The sequence below is a fragment of the Haemorhous mexicanus genome, chromosome 12 (assembly GCF_027477595.1).
Source record: "Haemorhous mexicanus isolate bHaeMex1 chromosome 12, bHaeMex1.pri, whole genome shotgun sequence".
Taxonomy (NCBI): domain Eukaryota; kingdom Metazoa; phylum Chordata; class Aves; order Passeriformes; family Fringillidae; genus Haemorhous; species Haemorhous mexicanus.
Genome location: NC_082352.1, coordinates 10,062,750 through 10,084,585, shown reverse-complemented (window position 1 = coordinate 10,084,585; position 21,836 = coordinate 10,062,750). Strand labels below are relative to the sequence as shown.

The 21,836-nt window shown below is 39.5% G+C and overlaps 1 protein-coding gene across 4 annotated transcripts in view; it reads left to right on the top strand.

Annotated features, from left to right (window-relative positions):
• ZNF423 (zinc finger protein 423) overlaps positions 1-21,836 on the top strand; it is a 221,696-nt gene that overhangs the window by 130,220 nt on the left and 69,640 nt on the right. For all 4 annotated transcript variants that reach the window (XM_059857060.1, XM_059857061.1, XM_059857064.1 and 1 more), the window contains one exon: positions 6,158-6,242. In XM_059857060.1, coding sequence (XP_059713043.1) covers positions 6,158-6,242 — 85 coding nt within the window. The remainder of the gene's footprint in view (positions 1-6,157; positions 6,243-21,836) is intronic.

The window sequence follows — 21,836 nt, the reverse complement described above, 5'->3', positions numbered from 1 at the left end:
TTTTAAAGAACCTGCTTCATGGCTCTTGTGTAGGGGCCAGTAGGGGATAAGTAGTTTCTTAGCAAATCTGGACATTGTCTGATGCACATTACATAAAAGTGTGCTGTCCTTGACTTTTTGCAGATAGCCTGCTTTCCTATTTCTTAGCTTACAAGTTACTCAGGAGCATGTAGATCCAAGTAAGGTTCCAGAAGCCTACTCAGGAGATTAATATCATTTGCAGTTTACAGTCTTTTTAAATTATTTGTTGTCGTTTTGGTTCAAGAATGGGCCAAGTCAGTCCTTCCTCTGTCAGGAACAGATGGAATGAGAAGTGGATTTTGGAAATCTTCTCAGGAGACCAACAGCAGACACATCTGAGTATTGATATCATCTGACATTTTTAATTAAACATGATGGGGTGAGATTTTCAAAAGTATCTAAGGAAATTAGGCACCCAACTCCTAATGAATAATTCCAGCCGTAGATGCCTGTTTATGTCAATCTGCTAATTAAAGCACCCACAAACACATCTTACTGAATTAAAAGCACCTGAAAATACCATCCATTCAACTAGAACACCAGGGGCTTGGTAAGCAAGAGAGGGCCCTAAGTATGTCCTGAGGACATGGGCTGAGGTGCCTCCCAGGGAGCTGGGCCAGGTTGTTCCCTGGCAGGAATTTGTATCCCTGCTCCATGTGGGGCTGTGTGGGGCAGCAGCGTCCAGCTGAGCACTGCCATGCTGGAGCAGTGCCCCATCCAGCCTCCTGAGCCTATCCCATAGAAAGATTGATTTCTTTTCTGGTCTTTTCTCTTTTGGTAAAACCACTGGATATTGTTCCCTTTGGGTGTGACTAAGCCTCCAGGCACACGAAAATAATTTTGCAGAAGAATGAGCAATGGAAATATCCCACCTTTGGTGTGATACCTAGATCTGGCTAGGTCATTTTCCTTCTTCCTTCTCAGGACTTTGTTTTCTTCTAAATTCTTGAAAAATACTTCTGTTCTATTAGGTAGGACTAATTTGTATTTCTGCACCTATGGAATTACTTTTCCCTTCCTTATCAGCTAGCAGAACACATTGCCATTTTCTGTCTTATTTCTTGCTTTAACTCTTTCTTTTCAGTGACAGCTTCCATACTTGTTATACTTGTTGTCTCAGGGGAAAATTTTAAGTTCTTCAATAAGGTAAATGCTTTGACTTTCATCCCATGAGGGAAGTTCTGAGTTTCTTTATAGAAGATAATGAAAAATCTGCATTTGTGATGATGGCAAATGGTACCTTACTGGTGTCTGTGGCCTGCACATATGCTAATATCAGAGATCAGCATCCCAGGAATATATGTATTGCTACTAGGAATAATTAATTATCTTATACTTCATTATAGGTACAAGACCTGAATCTGATATCAGTTCACTATTAAAACTATTGGTGTTTCACTCAGGGTTCTGAAGGCAATGAGTGCCCTTTGTGTTTGCCTAGTAGAGGGATTTTCAAAGAATTATACTGGCTTTTAAATGGTGATACATCTCTGCATTCAAGAACGGTGTTTACTTAACTTCATTGGCTTCATAGAAAAGCCAAGCAAGTTGAACTTGAACTCTCTTGTCATCTTGTTAGTGTGCTGCACACAGGTAAAATACCACTTTAATGGAGCAATCTGCAGTGCACAGTGCATGTAGAGTGATCTGCACGTGTTCAGAGAACAGCTACTTCTCTCCAGCTCTTGAATATTTCTACATTTCATTTTTTAAACTACTAATTTCTTTTTCTTAAATAGAAAAGCAGTTGAAGATTAGGACAAGATACAGTCAGGTGGATCATACAGGTAGATTAGGTTTTTAAGTAGTGGGTATATATTTCAGATTAAATAAGAATAAGCCAAATGAAATCCAAGCAAATGGAAAAGATGATAATAACATATAAAATCTGTAACTTCTTTCCATGTCAGAAGTTGCTCCACCAGGCGTTCTTTACTTTTTGATAGAAGAGGTGAGTGTGGAAACCTAAAGGAATTTCAGGAAAAAGAACTTAAACGAAGATTTAACCCCAAAGTGAAAGAAAGGGAGAAAATAAATATTAGCCCTTGATGAATAAAGAGTATCTGGGAAGAAAAACAGAACAGGAGAAACTGAACAATTCCTTTTTACTGGAGGTATTTAGGTTTGTGTATATATGCAAGTGCATATAGCACCAAAAATGAACTATGATCATTTTGTTATATTTTGTTTTGGTTTTTTACATTAAATTATTTGAGGTTTTATTCTGAAGATTAATAGATGACAGCTAGAGGAGCATTGAAAAATACTCAGAATTGCTTGACAGGCTTGTTTTTTTAATCCATAAGAATGAAAGAAAGCACAAAACCCTTAAAAATCCTACTGTATTCTGTCTTCCTCACATTTTTAGTATGGCCCACAAACAGGAAGAAAACCTGCAAATTGATCATGCTTGTTTCTAGAATGCCTGCCTAGGATCCATTCATGCTGATCAACATGACAGATTTCCAGGCAGGCACAGTTTTTGCAGTGTGTGTATGGCAACATCCTCTTTGGAGGATTTGTTTTTAGGAGTTTTAAGACAAGTCAATGGTCTTCTGCAAGAGACATGACTTAGAGGAATAAATAAAATACATCTTAGTAGTAAAAGATTCCTCTAACATCCATTTTTGTTTCATTCATATAGTTTTGTGTGAACTATTCTGTTTGGATAGGACTGAAAGTGTTTTTTCATATGAGCATCACAGACAATGGTATTATTCCAGTATCTGACACAAGTATAGTTCAAGGCCTTTTTTAGATCTCATCATAGGTGATGCTTCCCTGTTTTTCTGAATATCTTTCTGTGTTTCTCACCTTCAGTTCTGAATACATTTTATTAATTCATTTCCACATGCCTTCTAGAGGAATGTGCATATCTTAAGAAACTTGACAAATTATTTAGTATTGAGATTTTTCATTTCTTAATACTGCAAACAGTCACATTTCAAGTCACTTTCTCTTACACAGATTTATCTTTATTTTGTACCACAGGTATCCTGTGGTAAACTTGTGGAAAAATGCTTGTTTAGCATTAACAGTGGCAAATGTTTAGACTTTAGAATTTCATCTTGTATGGTGTTACTATTTTTAGCCCACCTAGGTTATTTGGAGTGAAGAAGCAAAGGAGGTAGCATAGAAAGTTGGAAGAATAAATCCTATTGTCTTCCTTTATTCAGTTTCTTTTCCCCTGCACACTTGCTTGGACTCAGTTCCCTCTCTTTGTTCTCCCCCACAACCCTTCTCTTCCCTTGTAAATCCACTTGAATGGAGGAATATTTTCTTTGTGGAACAGGAAACTATTTCCAGATTTAAAGGAGGATAGTCTGGAAAACCCATGGGAACAATAGATACTTCAGAAAAGAAAACAGAACCCTCTGTTGTTATTACTACAATTGTGTGCCAAGACTAGAATTAAATTTATTAACATTTGTGGGGAATGAGCTCTCAGCTGAAGGCCTGCTCATCTGGTCTCTCTTATCACCTAGATGCCATCACCTAGACTCTGTTAGCTCCTCAGAGTGTGGGCACCTTCGCTGTCACCACTTGTGAAGATAAAACTTTACAAAAAGATAACTGATCCATTAATAATGTTCGTAAAGCAGAAAAGTAATAATAGAAAATCATATTTGGTACCACAACTAATTATAGTTGTATTAAAACTAGTGCTTCCCATTTACTGATAACAGAAGGATGTTTTGGGACATTCTTTTAGAGGCAGTTATTAATGGGCCAAAAAATCAGCTCTTCCATCCCTTGCAGATACACTTGGGTGCTAATCTAGCTGTAGTTATTTTGAGACCTGTATAGGCCATTTAACCTCTCTCCATTTCAAGTGGGGTGCCCTGTAACAGGAGCCATCACCTTGCTTAAGCTTCTCATCTGCATGCACAGGTCCCAGCTGAGGCTAAAGGCGGCACAGTGAGGAAGTCTGAAATCTGCTGAGGGTTCCTCATGCTAATCAGAGTGTTTTATAAGATTGTGAAATGGTGTGGGTAATATGGCTAGCACTGGGTCTGTGGGTAAACAAAGACATCCTGTCTCCAGATCTGTTAGTAAGTAGCTTTCAGAAGCACCAAATCAATTAAAAATGAATCATTTATCTGTGTTAAATATAACTTTGAAGGTTTGAAATAGAGTCAGGCTGAAATACTGTCCTCTAGCTGGTACTGAGGGACCCCTCGTAGCTGAGATCAGCATTGGACAAGGCACAGAACTTGGCTTTGAAGTTTTAAGTAGGAGGAAGGCTTCAAGTTTTAAAGGTGACTGTGTGACCACATGAATCAGTCACTACCCAATCCTGTTTTGCTCTTTCAAGGTTTTTTTGTGTTTTATTTTGAAGTTAGGAGCCCTCAGCATGCGTGTGCCAGTGTGTTTGCGAGGACATGTGTACGTACGTGTGCTGCGCTCGTCTGCCAGAACAGATTCCCCAGAAAGAGTGCAGCAGAAATCCAGCTGCTTTTCCATTAACAGCCTTGATTTCCAAATGGACTCCAGGAGGATACTTTCTTGAGCTGCCTAGGGATAACTAGCCAATCCAAACTATTTCCTTTTATATGGTTGGCTGTGTCAGCTTTCGGCCAATGGAGTATGGCCTTCTTCCCATTATCATGTTAATCACCCTTTGCTGTTTTAGCCTAGAAAGCCCTGCCTAAGCAAAGGCACACTGGTTCAGAATTCATGGAATATGCCTAACTTCCATGGTGCATTTGTTATTATGGTGTTACAGCCTGTTCATTAGCCTCCAGCAGGCTACCTTGTTGCCATTGATGACATGGGAAGTAGTTAAGCTCTTGGTAGCACCTAATTTGTTCTTTCCTCAGCAGGTGCTTGAGGAAATTGGATCCCATGCACAGAGGGGGTGACAGCAACTCCTCTGTTTAACTCAAAACTTCTGACTTATTACTGCTGTCCTAAAAATGGGGTTCTATACCTGAGTGTGAGGTGGAGGCTGAAGAAAAAATAATGTGCATCTAAAAGTACACAAAAAGTACCCTCAAAACTATTTTCCTTCAAAAGGTTGACAGGGTGTCATTTACTGAATTGGGCTTCTCTGTGCTGTTGATTTGGGGTTCTCATCCATCCCTTATGGCCAGCACACAGATTTCACGTGGGTTCTGCTGCCACCAGCTTTGGCCGTGGGATAAAGACCTCATGCTTGTGCCTAGTGGCAATTTTGGCAGTGGGAATTATTCTCCAGAAACAAGTAGGCACAAAAGGCCCAATTTTTTAAAATTACACATCAAAAAATGTCTATTTAGATAGCATATTCATATGCAGTAAATAAGCACGTACATCAAGCCAAAGCACCATACATCCTTCTGCTTTGGGAAATAAGAGTGTTTGCAAGTGTACAAAAGCTTAGCCTTAGCGATTTTTGATTTCTTTTTTGTTGGGTGTTTTTTTTTCCCCCTGAGTTGGATGTCCAACTTGTCGACATGCATTTTAATTTCTGCAAATGGTTCCTTGGATTTTTTCCTGCCACGTTGCACAAGTACATGCATCACTGTAAATCTGAGTGCAAACCCCATTTTCCATTTGAATAAATGGCTCATGTAATTGCCTCTTCACACTGTCTCCTGACTTCTGCAGCTAGGCCTCCCTGGTATGACTTTGAGATGGAAAAAATATAAAGAGATTGTACCAGGAAACAGTTCTTTGTGGTAATGCAATTTTTTCAAGATTTCTGATTAGACACCAATACAAAATGCATTATTTCCTTCACCAAGTAACTGTAGGTGCTCTGCCTACTCTGGGTTGAGTTTAATGAAAGGTGGAATTTTTTGAGAAAGTTGATCTTACTCTGAAAACAGTTACTTTTCTGTCTTTTATTTCACTCTGGGGGAATTTTACTGCAATGGGTTAAATGACAGGTGCAAATTCCTTGTGGCTCAGGTACTCAGTCAGATTTTCAAGTAGTGTAATTTGAAATTTTTAAAGTTGAAATTAAAATTTCTCCTAAAGCACGTTGTTAATTAGAGATTGTGTTTATGGTCCCAGAAAAGCCTGGTCTGGGGATATATGGGCAAAAAAAGCCTCAGTGGAAGAAATTTGAAGCATATAACATGCTGTATTCATGATCACACTTGCCTTATGCTACAGTGCAGTTTTCTCTAATCTCTTTTTGGTTATTAAACAGAAAAAGACCTATCAATGCATCAAGTGCCAGATGACCTTTGAGAATGAGAGAGAGATACAAATCCATGTCGCTAACCATATGATTGGTAAGACATTCTTTACACTAGGCCACTCATTGGCTGCTTGTTTTTTACTACTCTTTGACATTCACTATTCTAATAACTTGTTAAGATTCATGCTGTAATTTATTTTTTTATTTGTCAAGGAAAATTATTTTGATGTAATGATTCTTCACTTCAAAGCTTTTTAAATATGTGGTTATAAAAGTGTTACTGCTGAGCTTTTTCCTTATCCTTCTGAGTCCTCATGTAGCATTTTCATTTATATTAAAATCAAACTTTTGACAGTATCTTCCATTTGATAGCAGAAATTTCTATCTGTGTAAAAAGTACTTGCCAGTTGTCAACCACTTAGGAGCAATTATGTTTCAATTTTGTATGTCATGACATTGAATAGATGTAACTGCTAGCATTTTCCCAGCTAAGTGTGGTGAATTCCTGAGGAACACTGTCAAAACAAAACACTTAGAGAGTTATTTCAGTGGGTTTTTTCTACTTTTCCCAACAATTCTGGACTTCAGAAAGTTCAGCTTTTCAGACATACAAATGTTTTAAAAATCAGTGCTTTCTGCCTTCTGTGACAGTCCTGTCACAGGAGTTAGTAAAAGCATTGTTGTAACCTGATGGGTTGTACTTCTGCTGCAGCTGTGATTGCTTCTCTGATGAACAGAAAGGAAGGGTTCTTCCTGAATGGACAGATGTTATAAATATATGTGTTGGCCCAAGAGGTCAGTTTATTTGGGTGCATAGACCACAAGAAGATACTTACACATGTCACTGTAGGCATGTGTTGGATGAGACCCTTCAAGGACCTGACAGTGCTCTCTGTGTCTCATACTTTCCTATGCAGCATTTATCTCCCATAAGCATAATGGTTTTCCTTCAGCAATTTTACATTTAGGAAATTATTCTCCCATCAATTTTGGTATGTAACTCCTATTAGCTTTGAAGTGGATTATGCATAAATACCAGAGAGAGAAATGTGGACTGACACACTCTTCAAACCCCTACCCCCAAATGAAAAACATACATATCAGTCACAATCATTTTCATCCAAGAGCCAGGCAGGACTTTTAAGTTAATGTCAAGCAGGTTAAGATAAAGATATCTAAAAGTATTTGCTTTTGTAGCAGGTGTTAATGTAATCTCTTGTTTGCAAGCTTGAAGAGTGAGATCCTTGTTAATTGGACCATGGTGATTTCATGTAGCTCCCTCCTAGATTTTGAGAAAGAAGTCCTTAGCCAACTTAGCACTTGTTTCAACTTAATTTGTGATCCAGTAGCTAATAAGAGATTTTTAAATACAAAGGTCATGAAATGCTGAGTTAAGGTTCTGCTCAATTCGAGGGGAACTATTTTTTCCCTTTTGGAAAAATGTAATTTCTTCATTTTCCAGTAACCGATATGTGAAGTTTATTTATGTATATGCCCATATTAGTGCTGTCTGGAATAATATACAATTATACACATGACCCTACAAAGTTCTTAGCACCTTTGGAAGACAACAGGTGTAGAAGGCGTTGGAGGCTGTGAAAATTGTGGTGCTGTTATTTGTGAAAACTGTACCCACTGTTTCCTTGAAGCTGTACATCGGTTACTTTAATATTTGGGAGAATTCTATATAGTACAAAAGTGCTATGGGCCCAGTGCTGTACACCTAGGACACTGTAAATACCAGGTGTGGTAAGATAAAATGTGATAATTCCATTGTGGTGTCATATCTTCATGTCCCTTTGCTGAGGTATGTGCATTAAGTTAAGGTCATCACTGCTTTTAGTGGTTCAGTTTAGGAAAGAGCATTGTGTAGAAACCTTTAATATGGATCCAAACTTCCTCTCACTCTGGGCATCTCAGTTCACAACCCTTCTGGGCCCCCTCTCCTTCAGGACATGCAGCTGCTCACAAAAAAGGTGTTTCCAGTGGGTTTGCTCATTGGTATTTGTTCTTTACTGGGGAATACTGAAGGGAAAAGGAGAGTCTAGATGTCAGCATTTCTTCAGCAACAAATGCTGTTCAGATTGTTGGTGTTAATTTATATAGTCCTGGGATGGTAACAGTAGGGAGAGACACTAACTGCCTCCTGTGCTTGTTCCTGTCCCCCTTGGTCATAGCCTGAGCACTTTGTTCCCTTATTCAGGCCTTAGGACAGACTTGCACATGCCTCCCTACTGCTTAGGCTGGTTTAGTACTGGTAAGGGGTGCAAGAGTTTCCCTTCTCTGTGTTAGACCAAGTCTAGCCAGATGGGCAGCAGGAGAAATAAAGCTGTGTCTGCAGCCCAGGTCTAGTTCACAGGAATTATTAATGTCATCATTGTCAATTGAAAATCTACAGATGAGGATTTGTTTGTGCTGGAGGGACACTGAGATCTCAGGGTGAACATGCAGGTGTTTGGGAGACAGGAGGAACTTACCTTCAGACTGTGTCCTCAGGAGCTTAGGGCTGGCCTCATCTCAATGAACTTGTATCTGTCTAAAATTAAGGTGTCTGGTTTAATATAGTCATTGAGATGCTGTCCAGGGAAAATGAATGATTGATACCAATCTAAGATAAGAGTTTGAGTAGGATAAGCATTTCCAGGGAGAGATTTTTATCTCTCTTTTGAATTTGAGGGAGCCAAGACAATGAAGTGAGCCTTGACATGTAATTTTTAGGTAAAAAATCCCTTGGCTTTGATAATCCAAGACTCAGCAGCACTTTCTTCTCATACTTTGAGAAGCACAAAATCGATAGTTGAGATAACTTAAGCACTTGCTTACAGTTTTATTCTGCTCAAGTGACTGTCAGCAAAGGAATCCCTGCTCTGTAGCAGTGATATCTTTTAGGCAGCAGCATCTGTAATATGATTAAAGAATTCCATTGTTTCTGACATCACAGTCTTAAAAACTGCATCCAGTTAAGTTGGCTGTGCATCCCTCATCCCTCCAGTCTGGAGATGGAGGCCCTGTTCATAATTCATGGAGGTAGGGGGTTGATTTTTTTCAAAGCAGTATGAAGAGAATTTCCAGAGCTACTCCCACACACCACTTTGAAAAATTACCCTGCTGCACTCCAGCCCTTCATATCCTGTGCACAAACACAGAGGCACATTGGGTCCTTCACAGGGTCCCCAGGGAAGGAGCAGGCTGGATCCATCCCCAGAGGAGGGAAACGGGAGATGTTTTGTTTCAGCTGATGCTGGGGCCTGTAGGAGGGCTCTGTGTGGCAGAACAGATCTCCTCAGCTGGGGTTAGCCAGGAAGGGATCTGTTTAGGAAGGTTTTCAGCTGGGGGGGTAGTTTGGGTTGGAGTTTTTAGAGAGCAGTGGTCTTTGAAACATTGCACCGATTGGGGCTCCTTTGAAACATTTCCATGCCCACAGAAAGGGGATCCCCCTTTGAAACATTTACAGGCATTGGGGAGTCCACCTGGGACTATATCAAAAACTTTCAGCAGTTCTTGCTGCCTCTGTACTTGCTTACCTCCTGTTGTGCTGACCTGGCAATGTTTAAAGCCTCTCCCCCTTTTCTCCCCACCGAGCTCTGCCTCTGATGTGCCGTCTCTATTAGATGAGGGGAGGATGGGCCTGCGGGCCCGGGGCTCTACGGGGGGCACTGAGCAGCCATGGCAGCAGCCACAGCGGGGAAATCTGTCAGGGCAGCCTCTGCCCGTGGCTGGGGGAGCCCTGGAGCTTCAGCCTCCATGGCAGGGCCACCACCAAGTCCCCGTGAGGGCAGTGGCTGCTCCCATCCTGCACTGCCAAGGGAAATCCGCTCAGAGCCCTGCGCAGGGAAATAAGGATTAGGCCCAGGGTTTTCCTGTTGGGTTTTTACAGCTGTGATCTTCCCACAGCCAGGCTGGGTTCCCTAATTGTTATTTTTCAGGGGCACATAATTCCACAGATTGGTTCTCTGGGTAGGTCAGGTTGCCCGTATCAAGGGGAAGTGCATTTGATCCCTGCCAGAGCTCTCGGCTCTTTGGGTAAGAGACGAGCCCAGCAGTGCTTCTCTCTGTCTCAGTTAGGTGGGGCATGTTTTCCATTGAACATTCAAAGAAGATGAACAGCTGTCCCAACTCTTTCTCCATTCTTCAAGAAAGTCTCCTGGCAGATGTGCACAGGAAGCTCAACTGGGGCTTGGTTAGTGCTGGAACAGGAAAATAATGACTCCTGGTTTGTGCTCCAACACTGGGATTGCTGTAACATTCCTCCTGCCTCTGGCTCCAAAGGAATGTGAGCGTTTGTGGGCCCATGAGAGGCTGTCCCAGTGCGCAGAGCTCAGCAGAGCCCTGCCCCAGTGCCACTCCTGTCCTTCCTGTGGAATTGCCAGTGCTCCTTGCCAGGAGCCAGGAAGGAGCACTGGTGAGCAGGGGAGGAGGGGCGAGGCTGGAAGTGTTTGTGATGTGAACATGAGGCTCTGTCTGAGCTTTGGGAGCCACCAGGGACAGAGGGGAGTGCTGAAGGGAAAGCTTCCAGAAGTCACAGTGGAATTGTTCTGTGGTCCAGTTCTTGAACTGCAGCCTGGATAAATTCCTCCCTGTTTGATGGGATGGGGTTGACAAAGTTAAACACCGCGTTTGGGAGAGTTTTGAGTACTGCCCCAAGCCACGGCATATCATACATTGTGTGTAGCATAGGACTCCAAGGATCTTAATTACCTTTCCTGCCCTTAGAGATCATGTTTCAAGTTCTGGAAACACTCTGCCAGAATTAAACTCAAAAGAGAAGGAAAAACATCCATCTGCAGTTACATTTCTTTTAAATGCATGCAAGTATTTGAAAAAAAAAAAATAATGGCCAACTATAGGTCTGTTATTTTGTTAATATTTTAAAATAACGTAATATTTTAAAATAAAAAAATAAGTTGGGTGCTTGGAAAGGTCCAACTGCAATAATAACTACAGAAATAATTTTCTAAAAAGCAGCAGTTAGAAAACAGATTTTATGTTCAGAAGAATTTGCAGCTGATACCAAACTCAGTCAATGAGATAAAACAAGTACAGAGGTGAAGGGGTTGAGACTGTACTCAAATCAAGCATAAATCAATATATTCCCAGTTATATTTTTGGTTTGTGTTTAAAAATTGAAACAAATGTTTTTGTCTTTTGATTTTGATCATGAAACATAAAGTTCATAAACTTAGATCTTAACAAAATTGCTAATTTATAAGACCATCCCAAATGACTCAGAATTGTTATTCATATAATTTATCATATGAATAACAATTCTGAGTCATTTTGGATGGTCTTGAACGTCCTCCTGTTACAATAGATTCTGAATGCATGTGACAAGGATGTAGGTAAGGTTCATTTTTGCAGAACTGACTTTTATAGATATGCAGAGACTTAGCCCTGGGCATCCTCTGATGAGGATGTGAAGCATTTCTTATACTCAGGCCTGATCTTGTGAAGCACTTTGTTCCTCATTCTCATTAAGCTGAGGACAGCTAATGCTTTTCAGGGTCTCTCTTATAGTAAAACATATTTTACTTTACATGAAATAAATGTAGGCAATACTGGAAGACACACAGCTTTAATTCTTGTAAAATTCCTATTTCTTTGGGCCTAAGGACTTCTGTTAGTTAAGGCATGTACATGGTGACATTGTAAAGCACTGTCTTAGAAATAGCTTTCAGGCATTAAGGCAAATAAAAATGTGCCAGATTGTTTTTGAAGCATTACTTGCAAATTATCAACAGGAACATATTTCTGGACTCAACTGCTGAATGTGTGAATTAATTATGGACACATTAGGAACTCAGAAATGTTTTTTTAACTTTGATGTTTGTAAAGCATATTCCAAGTAATTGCTCTTTTAATGCAGAATCGAAGGTACAACCTTCTTATATTTACCCAGCACTTGCTTCAATATCCAATTCTATGTGGACTTGTCTTAATGAACAGTATGTACTAGACTTTCATTTTGCAGCACCTGCCTTTTGAGAAAGACTAATTTTGGGAAAAAAATGTTCAGTGTAAGTGCTCTAAAGCACTTACCTTAGAGATGAACCCATACAGGGTCTCTCCCTCCACATGTCCCTGGGAGCCTTAACCCCAGGGACTGGCTGGGGTCCTGCTGGTGCTGCTCGAGAGGCTTTGCCCAAGTGGAGCTTGCTGCTGGCTCAGGCTCCTGGGCACAGGAATCTGCTCATGCCAGTAAGGGTCTCCTGTTATTTCACCCAACTCTAAGCCCTGGGTTTTTGTTGGTTTGTTTTTTTTTTGGTTTTTTTTTTTTTGTTGTTGTTGTTTTTTTTGCATCCATCAGTTTTAGCATTAACCACATTTGCAAGTCACTAAATATTGTAATGAGTATAGTGCATTAAAGGCTAGAAATATTTGTTTTCCAACACTTTTTATCAGTGTAGTCCTACTGAAAGCCAGGTTGCCATTGCTAGCAGACAGAAGCAGCTTCTTTTATTTAGTATAACCAAAACTGGCCTTAATATAATCTATTGCTTAATTGGCTTCTTACTTTGAAACTTCAAAACATTGTGTTTTTACTGTTCCTTCCTTTCTAATACAGGAAAATTGATTATACAAAATCTTAATAATTTTATCCAGTTGTCCTGTGCATGTGTGGCCTCCTGCAATTCTTACCTATGCACATTTGTTTACACAAATTACTCCATTCCGTGAGAATGTATTTTGGCTTGCTTGTTTATCAGGAACGAAATAACATTTCCCTTAATATATTCATTCACATATTCCTTTTGCATTTTTCATTTCATTTAAAACTTGGTAATAGTAGTTCAGTTTTCACTGACATTTTTATAGCTGCTATGACAACATTCCTGTTTTGCATGATACATGCATAATGGGCAATGAGCGCAGTGTTACATTGCTTTCAGTCTTTCTTAACTGTGTTAAGATTCCTTACAGCCTCCAAACTCAATTTTCATATGCAGTGATGATTACACCTGTTTAAACATTTTCCTGGTAGTTTCATATTTATTCATAAAGGGAGCAGTCGATAAAACACCTTTTCTGCAATCAGTCTGAGTTTTAAGTGTGATATTTCTTCAAAGTTATCATTAACAAGCACCTCAGTCTAGTCCCAGCCTTTCAATATCAGCTAGGCAGTGTAGCAAAAAATGCTATTTTCAATAAACTTTACCCTGTGTAGAAATAATTTTTCTGACTCTGTAACTTGGTCTTCATTTTATTAACTCACATTTAAAACTGTTTTATGTTTGTATTTAAAAGTCTGCTAAGATAGTTTCTGCCTTATTCTCACATATTTTTATATGCATATGGCCAGGTATTTCTAAGTTCATAAAGAAATTTTTTAGCCCCTCTTTGAATCTGGAAAAGAAAGCAAGTCCTCACCATATGGGGCTTGGGTTGTCTCTACAGATGGTGAAATGACTCTACTTTCTGGTGGAGAGGTCAGCACCCCTCTGTGTCCTACTTTTGAGGAAAAAACCCCGGAATATTTATTGGGAGTGGAAGAAGGAAAAAACCCACCACCATTTCTAAGTGCGGTCTTCAGACTTCATAAATGATGTTTTCAGGACATTGTTCTCCTCATGTGAATTGTGGGACCAATGCCTCTGTTTGTTCTGTTCTTAAAATTTAGGTGTTGATTTCTTTGTGGGAACTTTTTAGCAAGTAAGAGTTTTATCTGGATAATGTAGATGTTATCCCCCTTTCTTCTTTATTCACTGGTTTGGAAATATCTGCCACCAGTACCACTTTTCTTGACTGACAGAAAACTTAGTGACTTTTTCTGAAAAATAGATGATATATGAGAAGTGAATAAAGAGCAAAGTATTGAATGTTAGTGAAGCTGGAAAGACATCATACTTGGGTTAGTTAGGAATTAGCTCTGGCAGAGTTATAAAATACTAATTTTACCTATTTGGGGGAACCTAGACAAGGTTCCAGACTGTTTCCAGTCTTGGGAAAGTAGGAGAAGAATGTATTTAGTATCAGTAATCTATAGTTAAATTCCTTTTCTGCTGATAAAGCTCTGGATTTTACAATTTCTGAATATGAGGTTCTTTATTGAGCACTTTTGAGCATTGACAAGAGTTTATTTTTCTTCTTTTGATTGCAAAACAACCCTCTGGTGAATTAGTAAGGGTACTGGTGTGCATATGGTGAACCCTAGCTCTAGTTATGAGAGAAAAATGGTTTGTTCATATGTTAAAAGTCTAGGTTTGTACCTTCTGTTACTTGGGAAGTATCAGAGTGAGGCAGTTGGACTGTTGCCTTTAATTATAGTTTAAACTCAACAGCATCCTTAACCTTGAGGAAGATCTTATCTGTTCTCCTGGAACAGGAGGTTACCAACTGACATGACCCTTAAAAATTATTCCTGTTTTGTGATAGCTGGCAAGCAAGTCAAATCAAACACAGGCCTCCCTGGATGCTTTGTTTGGGGTACTAGCATCTTTTTTTTTTAATTTGTGGAGGAAAACTTTGCTGCCCTGAGGTTCCTTACAACTGATCCCATGAAGGAAACCCATGTAAACTTTTTAAGCACTTGTACCATTTTTTGGTTTGTTTCAAGAATCCTGGCACAGGTAAAGCCTTTGTACAACTGGTCTCTGCAGATGTGCTGCTTCCTTGTCACAGACTTCATTCAATTTATTAGTAACTTTTGACAGCTTTGTGCCTTTTTAAGACTCAGAAGGGTTTTAATTGAATATTATGACTTCTCAGATCTATTGTGTGCCATTTTAAAAATTAAATTTCTTTTTTAGATTATTGCACAATAAGCCTGAGGTAGGGGACTTCTGGTTGTCCCTGTCAGACTTGCCTGTGGTGATGTCAAACTCTAAAGAAGTGGCAAATCATGGTTTTTTAATGTGCAAAATGTTTTGTCCTGCCACAAATGAAGAAACCCTGTTCTATGTTCACTGGGAAGTTTTTTAGCATGGCTCAGGCTAGGCAGAGCCTTTGGTTTTAGGTTTTGCTGCAGATAGAGTTTGGTGTTTTAAAGAATCAGCATCAACCAGCACCACTGGCATGTCCTCTGTTACGTTTTGCACGCATCAGCTATCATGTATTATTGGGGTATGGACAAATAGTTCTTAAACCCCATGACTGTGAGTTATATCCAGGGATAAATATTGGCAACAAAAGTTAAATGATGAAACCTCATGCAATGAATGGTAACTGATTCAAGCTGGGCCGGATATAGATAGCTAAAGTTGAAGGGAAGAAAATATTCCAGTGACATTTTTCTCCTTGTTTAACTTTCTAGTTAAGAAATTACATTTTTATCCCCCCTTTTCTTAAACAAACAAACAAAAACTCCAAAATGCCCAAGCAACTTTTGATTCACCATTTTAAAAAAAATCTGTGATATGGGATGGGGGAAAAAAAAAAAAGAAAAGAAAAGCAGCCTTCCCTGTGCCTTTAAAATATTTTTAAACTGGTAGTAGCTGTGCCTTCACTTCCAGAACATCAGTGGAGAGAATTTCCTTAGAAGACTAATTCTAATGTGTCAGAAACTGAAGTCAACAATGTGTTAAACTTGAATGATCCCCTTCCAAGGGATGGGGAATTTACACCAATGAGATGTTATTTCTTAATTTACTTTATGTAGCATGCGAAAATCTAGATGAACAATTTAATTTTTTTTAAATCTAAGCCTTTTTAATTTACAAATCTTTTGACTTAGTTCAGCGAAGAAAAATACAAAAGTGAACATATTGAGGTTTGATTTCTCCTTCCAGTGGAAATATTATTAGATCTTAAATATACAAGGTGCAATTATATCTAACTTGCATCTTTGTTTTTTTTTGACCATGATTTACCAGGAAAAGAACTCCAGAGACCTTTAAATGGCCTAGTCAAAGAGTTTTCCCATTTTCCTAAGGCTTAAACTGGGGATTTGGCTGCCATTTGCAAGCTAGCAATACAGTAAAAGCACATCATTGTACACAACATTTTATTTGGACAGCTGTATAAAAATGGCAACACACTGTGAAATCCATTAACAGCAAAACATGTTAAATTCAGCAAAATGCATCTCATGTGGAACACTGAATAAGAAATTATAGTCTGAGTTTTACTAGCTGGTTATCAGACTTTCTCTTGAATGAAGAAAATTGAATTTTTTTCCATGTGTCTACCTGTAATAACAGTGAACGCTGTACATTGGGTTTTGAAACCAGGGTGCATCTGTAAATTCTTGCCCCACAGACTCTACAGCAAGGTTTTTGCAAATCTAAATACCCCTGAGGAGGCTAAAGAGGGGGTGGCTTTCATGTTGGGTCCCACCTGCACTCACTCACACTACTGGGTCAGAACCATTTGTAAGGGTAAGTTCTAGGGGTGTAGGAGTAAGAGCTCAAACTGGGAATAAAAGCATCCTTCCCCCTTGTCTCACTGCTGTGCCAGCAAGGACTGCAGTGTTGTCAACCAGGAGCAGGTTCTTTGCCTCATGAGGGATTTCCATGGGTGGATTTTGCTGTGCTGCATGCAGTAAGACTTTTCACGGTTAATCAATAGCATTTAAAAATTCAAAACCTCTCTCCAAAGTATTTTGCATTTCCATTGTTCATACTGTTTAACCAGGAGATGTTGCTCATCAAGATATGATGCTATTAAGTATTCTGGTAGAGAAGGAAAAAATGAGTTTACTCTTGCCTGGTAGAAAATGAAACAGCCATGTTAACTTTAGCTCTAATCATGAGATTAAAAGTCTAATGGGGAATTATATCATTTTCACTCTTCAAAGCCAGCATCAGTGACCTTTGGAGAGTTTTAACTTTAACAGCCTAATGATTTCTCTTCTAGAAGATGGAAAAAGCAGTCTTTTCCTTGACAAGGAAATGAAAAGTGGATGAAAAAGGCAAGCACAAGTAACCATTCGCTGGAGCAGGCTAAATGGCTTTTAGTGATATTCAGTACCACTTCTGAGAGATGGTTTCCAGGCTTTGTTATCCAGGCCACTGGCTGCCCTGAAGGGAGACAGATAAATGCAAGGCAGAGCCATGGGGCTGGGGGACAGTGTGGGGAGGACAGCCCTGCTCCTCCACACCACCATCCCATGGCAGTGACAGCTCTGACCAGCAGGGCTGAGTGCGCACACCACTCATCCAGAGCAGGTCTGCTGGCGTGTGAGGCTCGTTTCCTGTGCAGGAGCACTGGAATTTCTTGTTTCAGTTCCTGTTTGCCGTGGTTGTGAGCTCGGGCTGTTGCTCTTTTGCCAAGCTGGCAGCACGCGGGGGGAACTTCCTGCGCAGGGGATGTAAAAGCGATTCTCTGATTCTTCCTCTGCAGCCATTGGGAGATAAAAGCCAGGACATCAGGGACTGCAAAGAGGGAGCCAAATTATATTTATAATATTAAAGTGAGTGCATTTGTGGTTTTGCCATTCTCCAGGGTTTTTCATAAGTAGAAAAACATGAATTAGCATTTTCCATTTCCATATATTGACTGGAAAAATAGCCTGCTCTCAATTAAGACCTATAGCTTTTGGGATGTATGCAACAATTTTATAAAATATTTACAGCAAAATTTGCATTTTACATGGTATTACAGTTTTTCTTGTGTTTAGTAGAAAGGACTTAGGCCTAGGAGAGGAAATTCATCCAGCGTACCAAAAGGGAAATATATCTAAAATTAGATGGTTAGTATTCACAACAAGGAATGTCCAGTGCTGACTGTTACCTCTAGTAATTACTGAAGGTCACTTTGCCCCCCAGCTATTTGTTACAGCCGCTGCAAGGACCGTGCTCCCTGTGCAGAGCTATCACTATCCCTTTAAAACTGCCTTTGGAAGCGATTGGAGCTTTGTGCTAGACAGATAAGTAGAACATTTTTTACCAAATGTAAATGTGCACTGTAAAGAACATAGCTATTTCCTGGATAATTTGCAGTTGTATATTTTATGTTAATTTCACCGAAAATATTGCACCCCTGCCAGGTTTAGTAGAGGCTCACTGTGATATGAATAATTTCTAGCAAATCTTTTTTTTTTTTCTTCATTTAAGATTTGGCACCTTTTTAAGATTTTAATAATAGCAACAAGGAGGAAGATTTAGAACAAGTGAAACATTAGAGACAGAGAAATTCACATTGAGAGCTAATGTAAAATAGCAAGAATAATTACATGGAAAACAGTTTCCACAGATGTTTTTCCTTGTAATGTAATAACTATTTACTAAACTGTTTATTTTAGGCCCTTGGTTTACAATAAAATATTTATACATGCTCTGCTGTAATAAAAAAATATTGACAAAATACTATAGAGATTTTTAAAAGACAATTAGTATTTCCCTGTCTGGAAAGTGAGCACAAGAGAAGCAGCACCAACCCTTGCCATGCTCTGAGAGGAGATGCAGGGTTAGCAGCAGCATCCCTTGCAGGTTTGTCTGTGCTCAACTCTACTTACAGGAAGACTCTGGACTTGTGGCAGTCCAGAGGGGAACTTACTGAGGAACATGAAAGCCAACAATCTAAAGACAGTGGAAACACTTTTCCACTTCTTTTCCATTTCTTCACAGGAAAAAAAGCAACTTTATTACATTTCTGAATTATTATACAATAAGGTTATGTCTTGTCTAAGCAAAATGTGCCTGTTTTAGGAGCAGGTTTAAAGTTCAGGATGCCAGAATCCTGAATCTTGTTTTTTAAAAACAGTGTGGGACAGTGACATTTCTGAAGCACTGCTGTGGCAGGTTTAAAGCTATTGCTGTATGCTGACTGAGCCACGTCTGTCATACCCCTACTTCATGAAGCTCCTCACATGCCCGTGGAGTCTGTACACTGCTACACAGGGACTAACCACCTATGCAGATATAGCAGTGCCTTAGGGTGCTGAAATCAGCAATTCAGCAATACTGAGAGGTCTACAGATTATACTTTCCATGCATGATCTTAAAATGTCTATTCTTCTGTTCAAGCTTTATTTTGAGGTGTCTAAAAATCTTGAACAGAGGACAGTATCCTATAAGAAACTTCAGTTCCTCTGCCTGTCAGTTTTGTAATAAAAGGATTTTTTTATTTTCCCTTCAGAATTTATTTTACATTCTTTACTGAACTCCAGAGTGGTGGCATGTAGTAACTTAGAAAGAGGACGAAAGAAAATACCTTTCATTTCATGGATACAGACCTCAATGTCTGTGTGCATTTGAGTACCACCAGCATGTTTGAGCAACCTGAAGTCTGAGTAAAGACTGCATCTGAACAGCCAGTGTTTGGGAAGCAGGCTAGTTTCAATATCCAGATATGAATCCATATTTAGCAGTTCAGGCTCTACTTTCAAGTAGACAATTCCCTTGAGTTTCTAGGCTAGCAAGTTGTGAGCTTTATCATTGCAGAAAAAACAGGGTAGCTGCCTCATGGAATGATTTGAAAAATGAATTTAAAATTTATCTATGAACTTTCTTTCTTGGTGAAACTAATAACATTCACCTGTTTTAAAATCAGTGGGGTGATTACGAAGATTTTTGTCATGCTGGGTTCTAACATGCACAAAAAAAGAGCAGGGCAGAGCAGAAAGCAGCAAGCATAGGAACTAAAACTGAACAAAAGAGGGAGCTCAGAAATCTAAAATGTTCAGTTTTAAGGCAGAATAATCATAGTTACCAGATGCCTTTTGTTGTAAACAGACTTTTTTTCATGGTTGACTCTTAAGGAGCACAATGCATGTGAGAGGTTTGTGAGCCTTGTTACTGATGTGCCATGCAAAGCCATCATGTCCCATTCCCATGGTTGCCCTTGTAGAACCTCACCACAACAGCTTTTTGAGACTAAAAATTTGCTTTCCCTGTGAAAGTCTGCATAATTTAAAATCAAAACTACAATAGGAAAAATAGATGGTGTAATATGTTCAATATTTTCTGTAAGTTGCACCAAAGTTGGGTTCTTGGCTTTTGGTTTTTCCTACCTTCCTGCCCCTGCACTGTTGACACGTTGCAGAGTGCTGCCAGCTTATGCAGTTATTTCAGTGCAGCTCATAGGAAAACAAAGGAATTTGTGCTTGGAAGTCAGCATTGCTCTGTACACAAGAATTTCTTTATTTTTCAAGGACTATGGTATTGTGTAAGCTAATGATTTTGTTTTTAAGTTATATTCTCAGGGGCATGGACATCCAGGATAATCGAGGATGTACTTTTAATACCAATCCTGCTATGTTAGGTCTCTGGTGGAAAAATTGGCCCAACTGCAGGGCTTGAGGCTTGGGTTAACCCCTGCTTGGAAGAATTGTTGATTTCCTGGTGCTGAATTTATTTGTAAATTGATGCATATAACCTATGTGTAAATTAGTTCCAATGAAAGTAAATTAGCCAGTTCCCTTCCCACATGCATTTTAAAATGCCACTTACTGTTTATCACGGTAGAAGCCATTATCTCTGTTAGTCATTTTGAAAAGTAAGTACATCTGCCAGGGTTCTGCCCTTCATTGTCTCAGCCCAGCTCACCTTCTCTGGCCCTTCCTGCTTGCCCACCTCTGGCAGCAGGCTGGGACTCCTCTCCCTGGGAGAGCTCAGCTCACAGATCTCTCTGCAGCCCAAACTGGATGTCTTTTCAGCTGAAGTGGGAGTACAGCATAGCTATGGAAAGCAGAAATGAGGGTCTGAGAAAAGAGGAAGGCATCTTTTGGAATTTTGAATTGCCTTTTTTTTGGCTGTGGAGAGGAGTTAAGGAAATACGTGCTTAAATTGTGCAATGTTATTGGTAATTCTATATGGGAAATCTTTTCAGCGAGGTAGATTAAGGAGCAGAGCAAGAAGCACGTGTAGAGGCAAACTGTGGAAGGTTTGAAAATCCATGTGGTATGAGTTATAATGCAGACCCTTTCAAGCAGTCTCCAAAAGCATTCACCTAGTATCCCTGCCATGTCCCTGCATGTAATGAAACAACTGGCAGAGAGCATTATTTTAATAAAGCATTGGCTGTTAGTGTCTCTCATACTGGATCAGGAAAAGAGTTCAGAGGACCAGATATTGCTGAAGAATCTGTCTCCAATTTTCCCTTTGGAGCTGTGTTTCTAGGGCTTTTAAAGGTTTATGTATTTAACATTGCAAATCTTCATTTTAGATTTTCATTTGCTGCTTGGGATTTTTATTAATTTTGCAGTGTTCATTTAAGTTGATCCAGCCCTTTATATCATTTCCAGCTTGAAATATTAGTTCAGAGATAAGCTTTATTATTAAATGCTTAATTTTGAACACTTGTCTTATTTGGTAAGAATTATCTCTGAGAAGTAGGCAAAGAGAAGTTGATTGCTGTGGTTTTAAAGCAGCTGTAACTGGAGTAGCCCAAGTACTAGTTTACAAAGGCTGGCATCCCTTCAGTTTGCCATCACAGCAGCTGGACTTCATTAAGTGCTGGTGTTAATTACTGGGAGAGTGTTGGTTCAGTATGTGAGCAGCAACACTTGGGGTGACACACAAAGTAGGAAAAGGGTCACCTTGAAATAGAAGCTTTAAAAAAAGCCAAACAGGCAAGGCAGGGCTGCCACTAATTTTGTAACTGCATTTAGTCCAAAGTTTTTCAGCAAACAGGGAAATAAGCATTACTGTGCAGCAGTGAGGAATGGCTTAACTCTGTGTGCCATTGAGGAGGCAGGAACGGAGGCGAGGGCTGGGGACCTTGCCCCGTAAGAAAGGAAGACATTAATGTCATATTTTCTGTGCATGTTGTGTGAAAGAGAAGGAAAATTCTTTCTGTATTCTCCAGAGTTTTC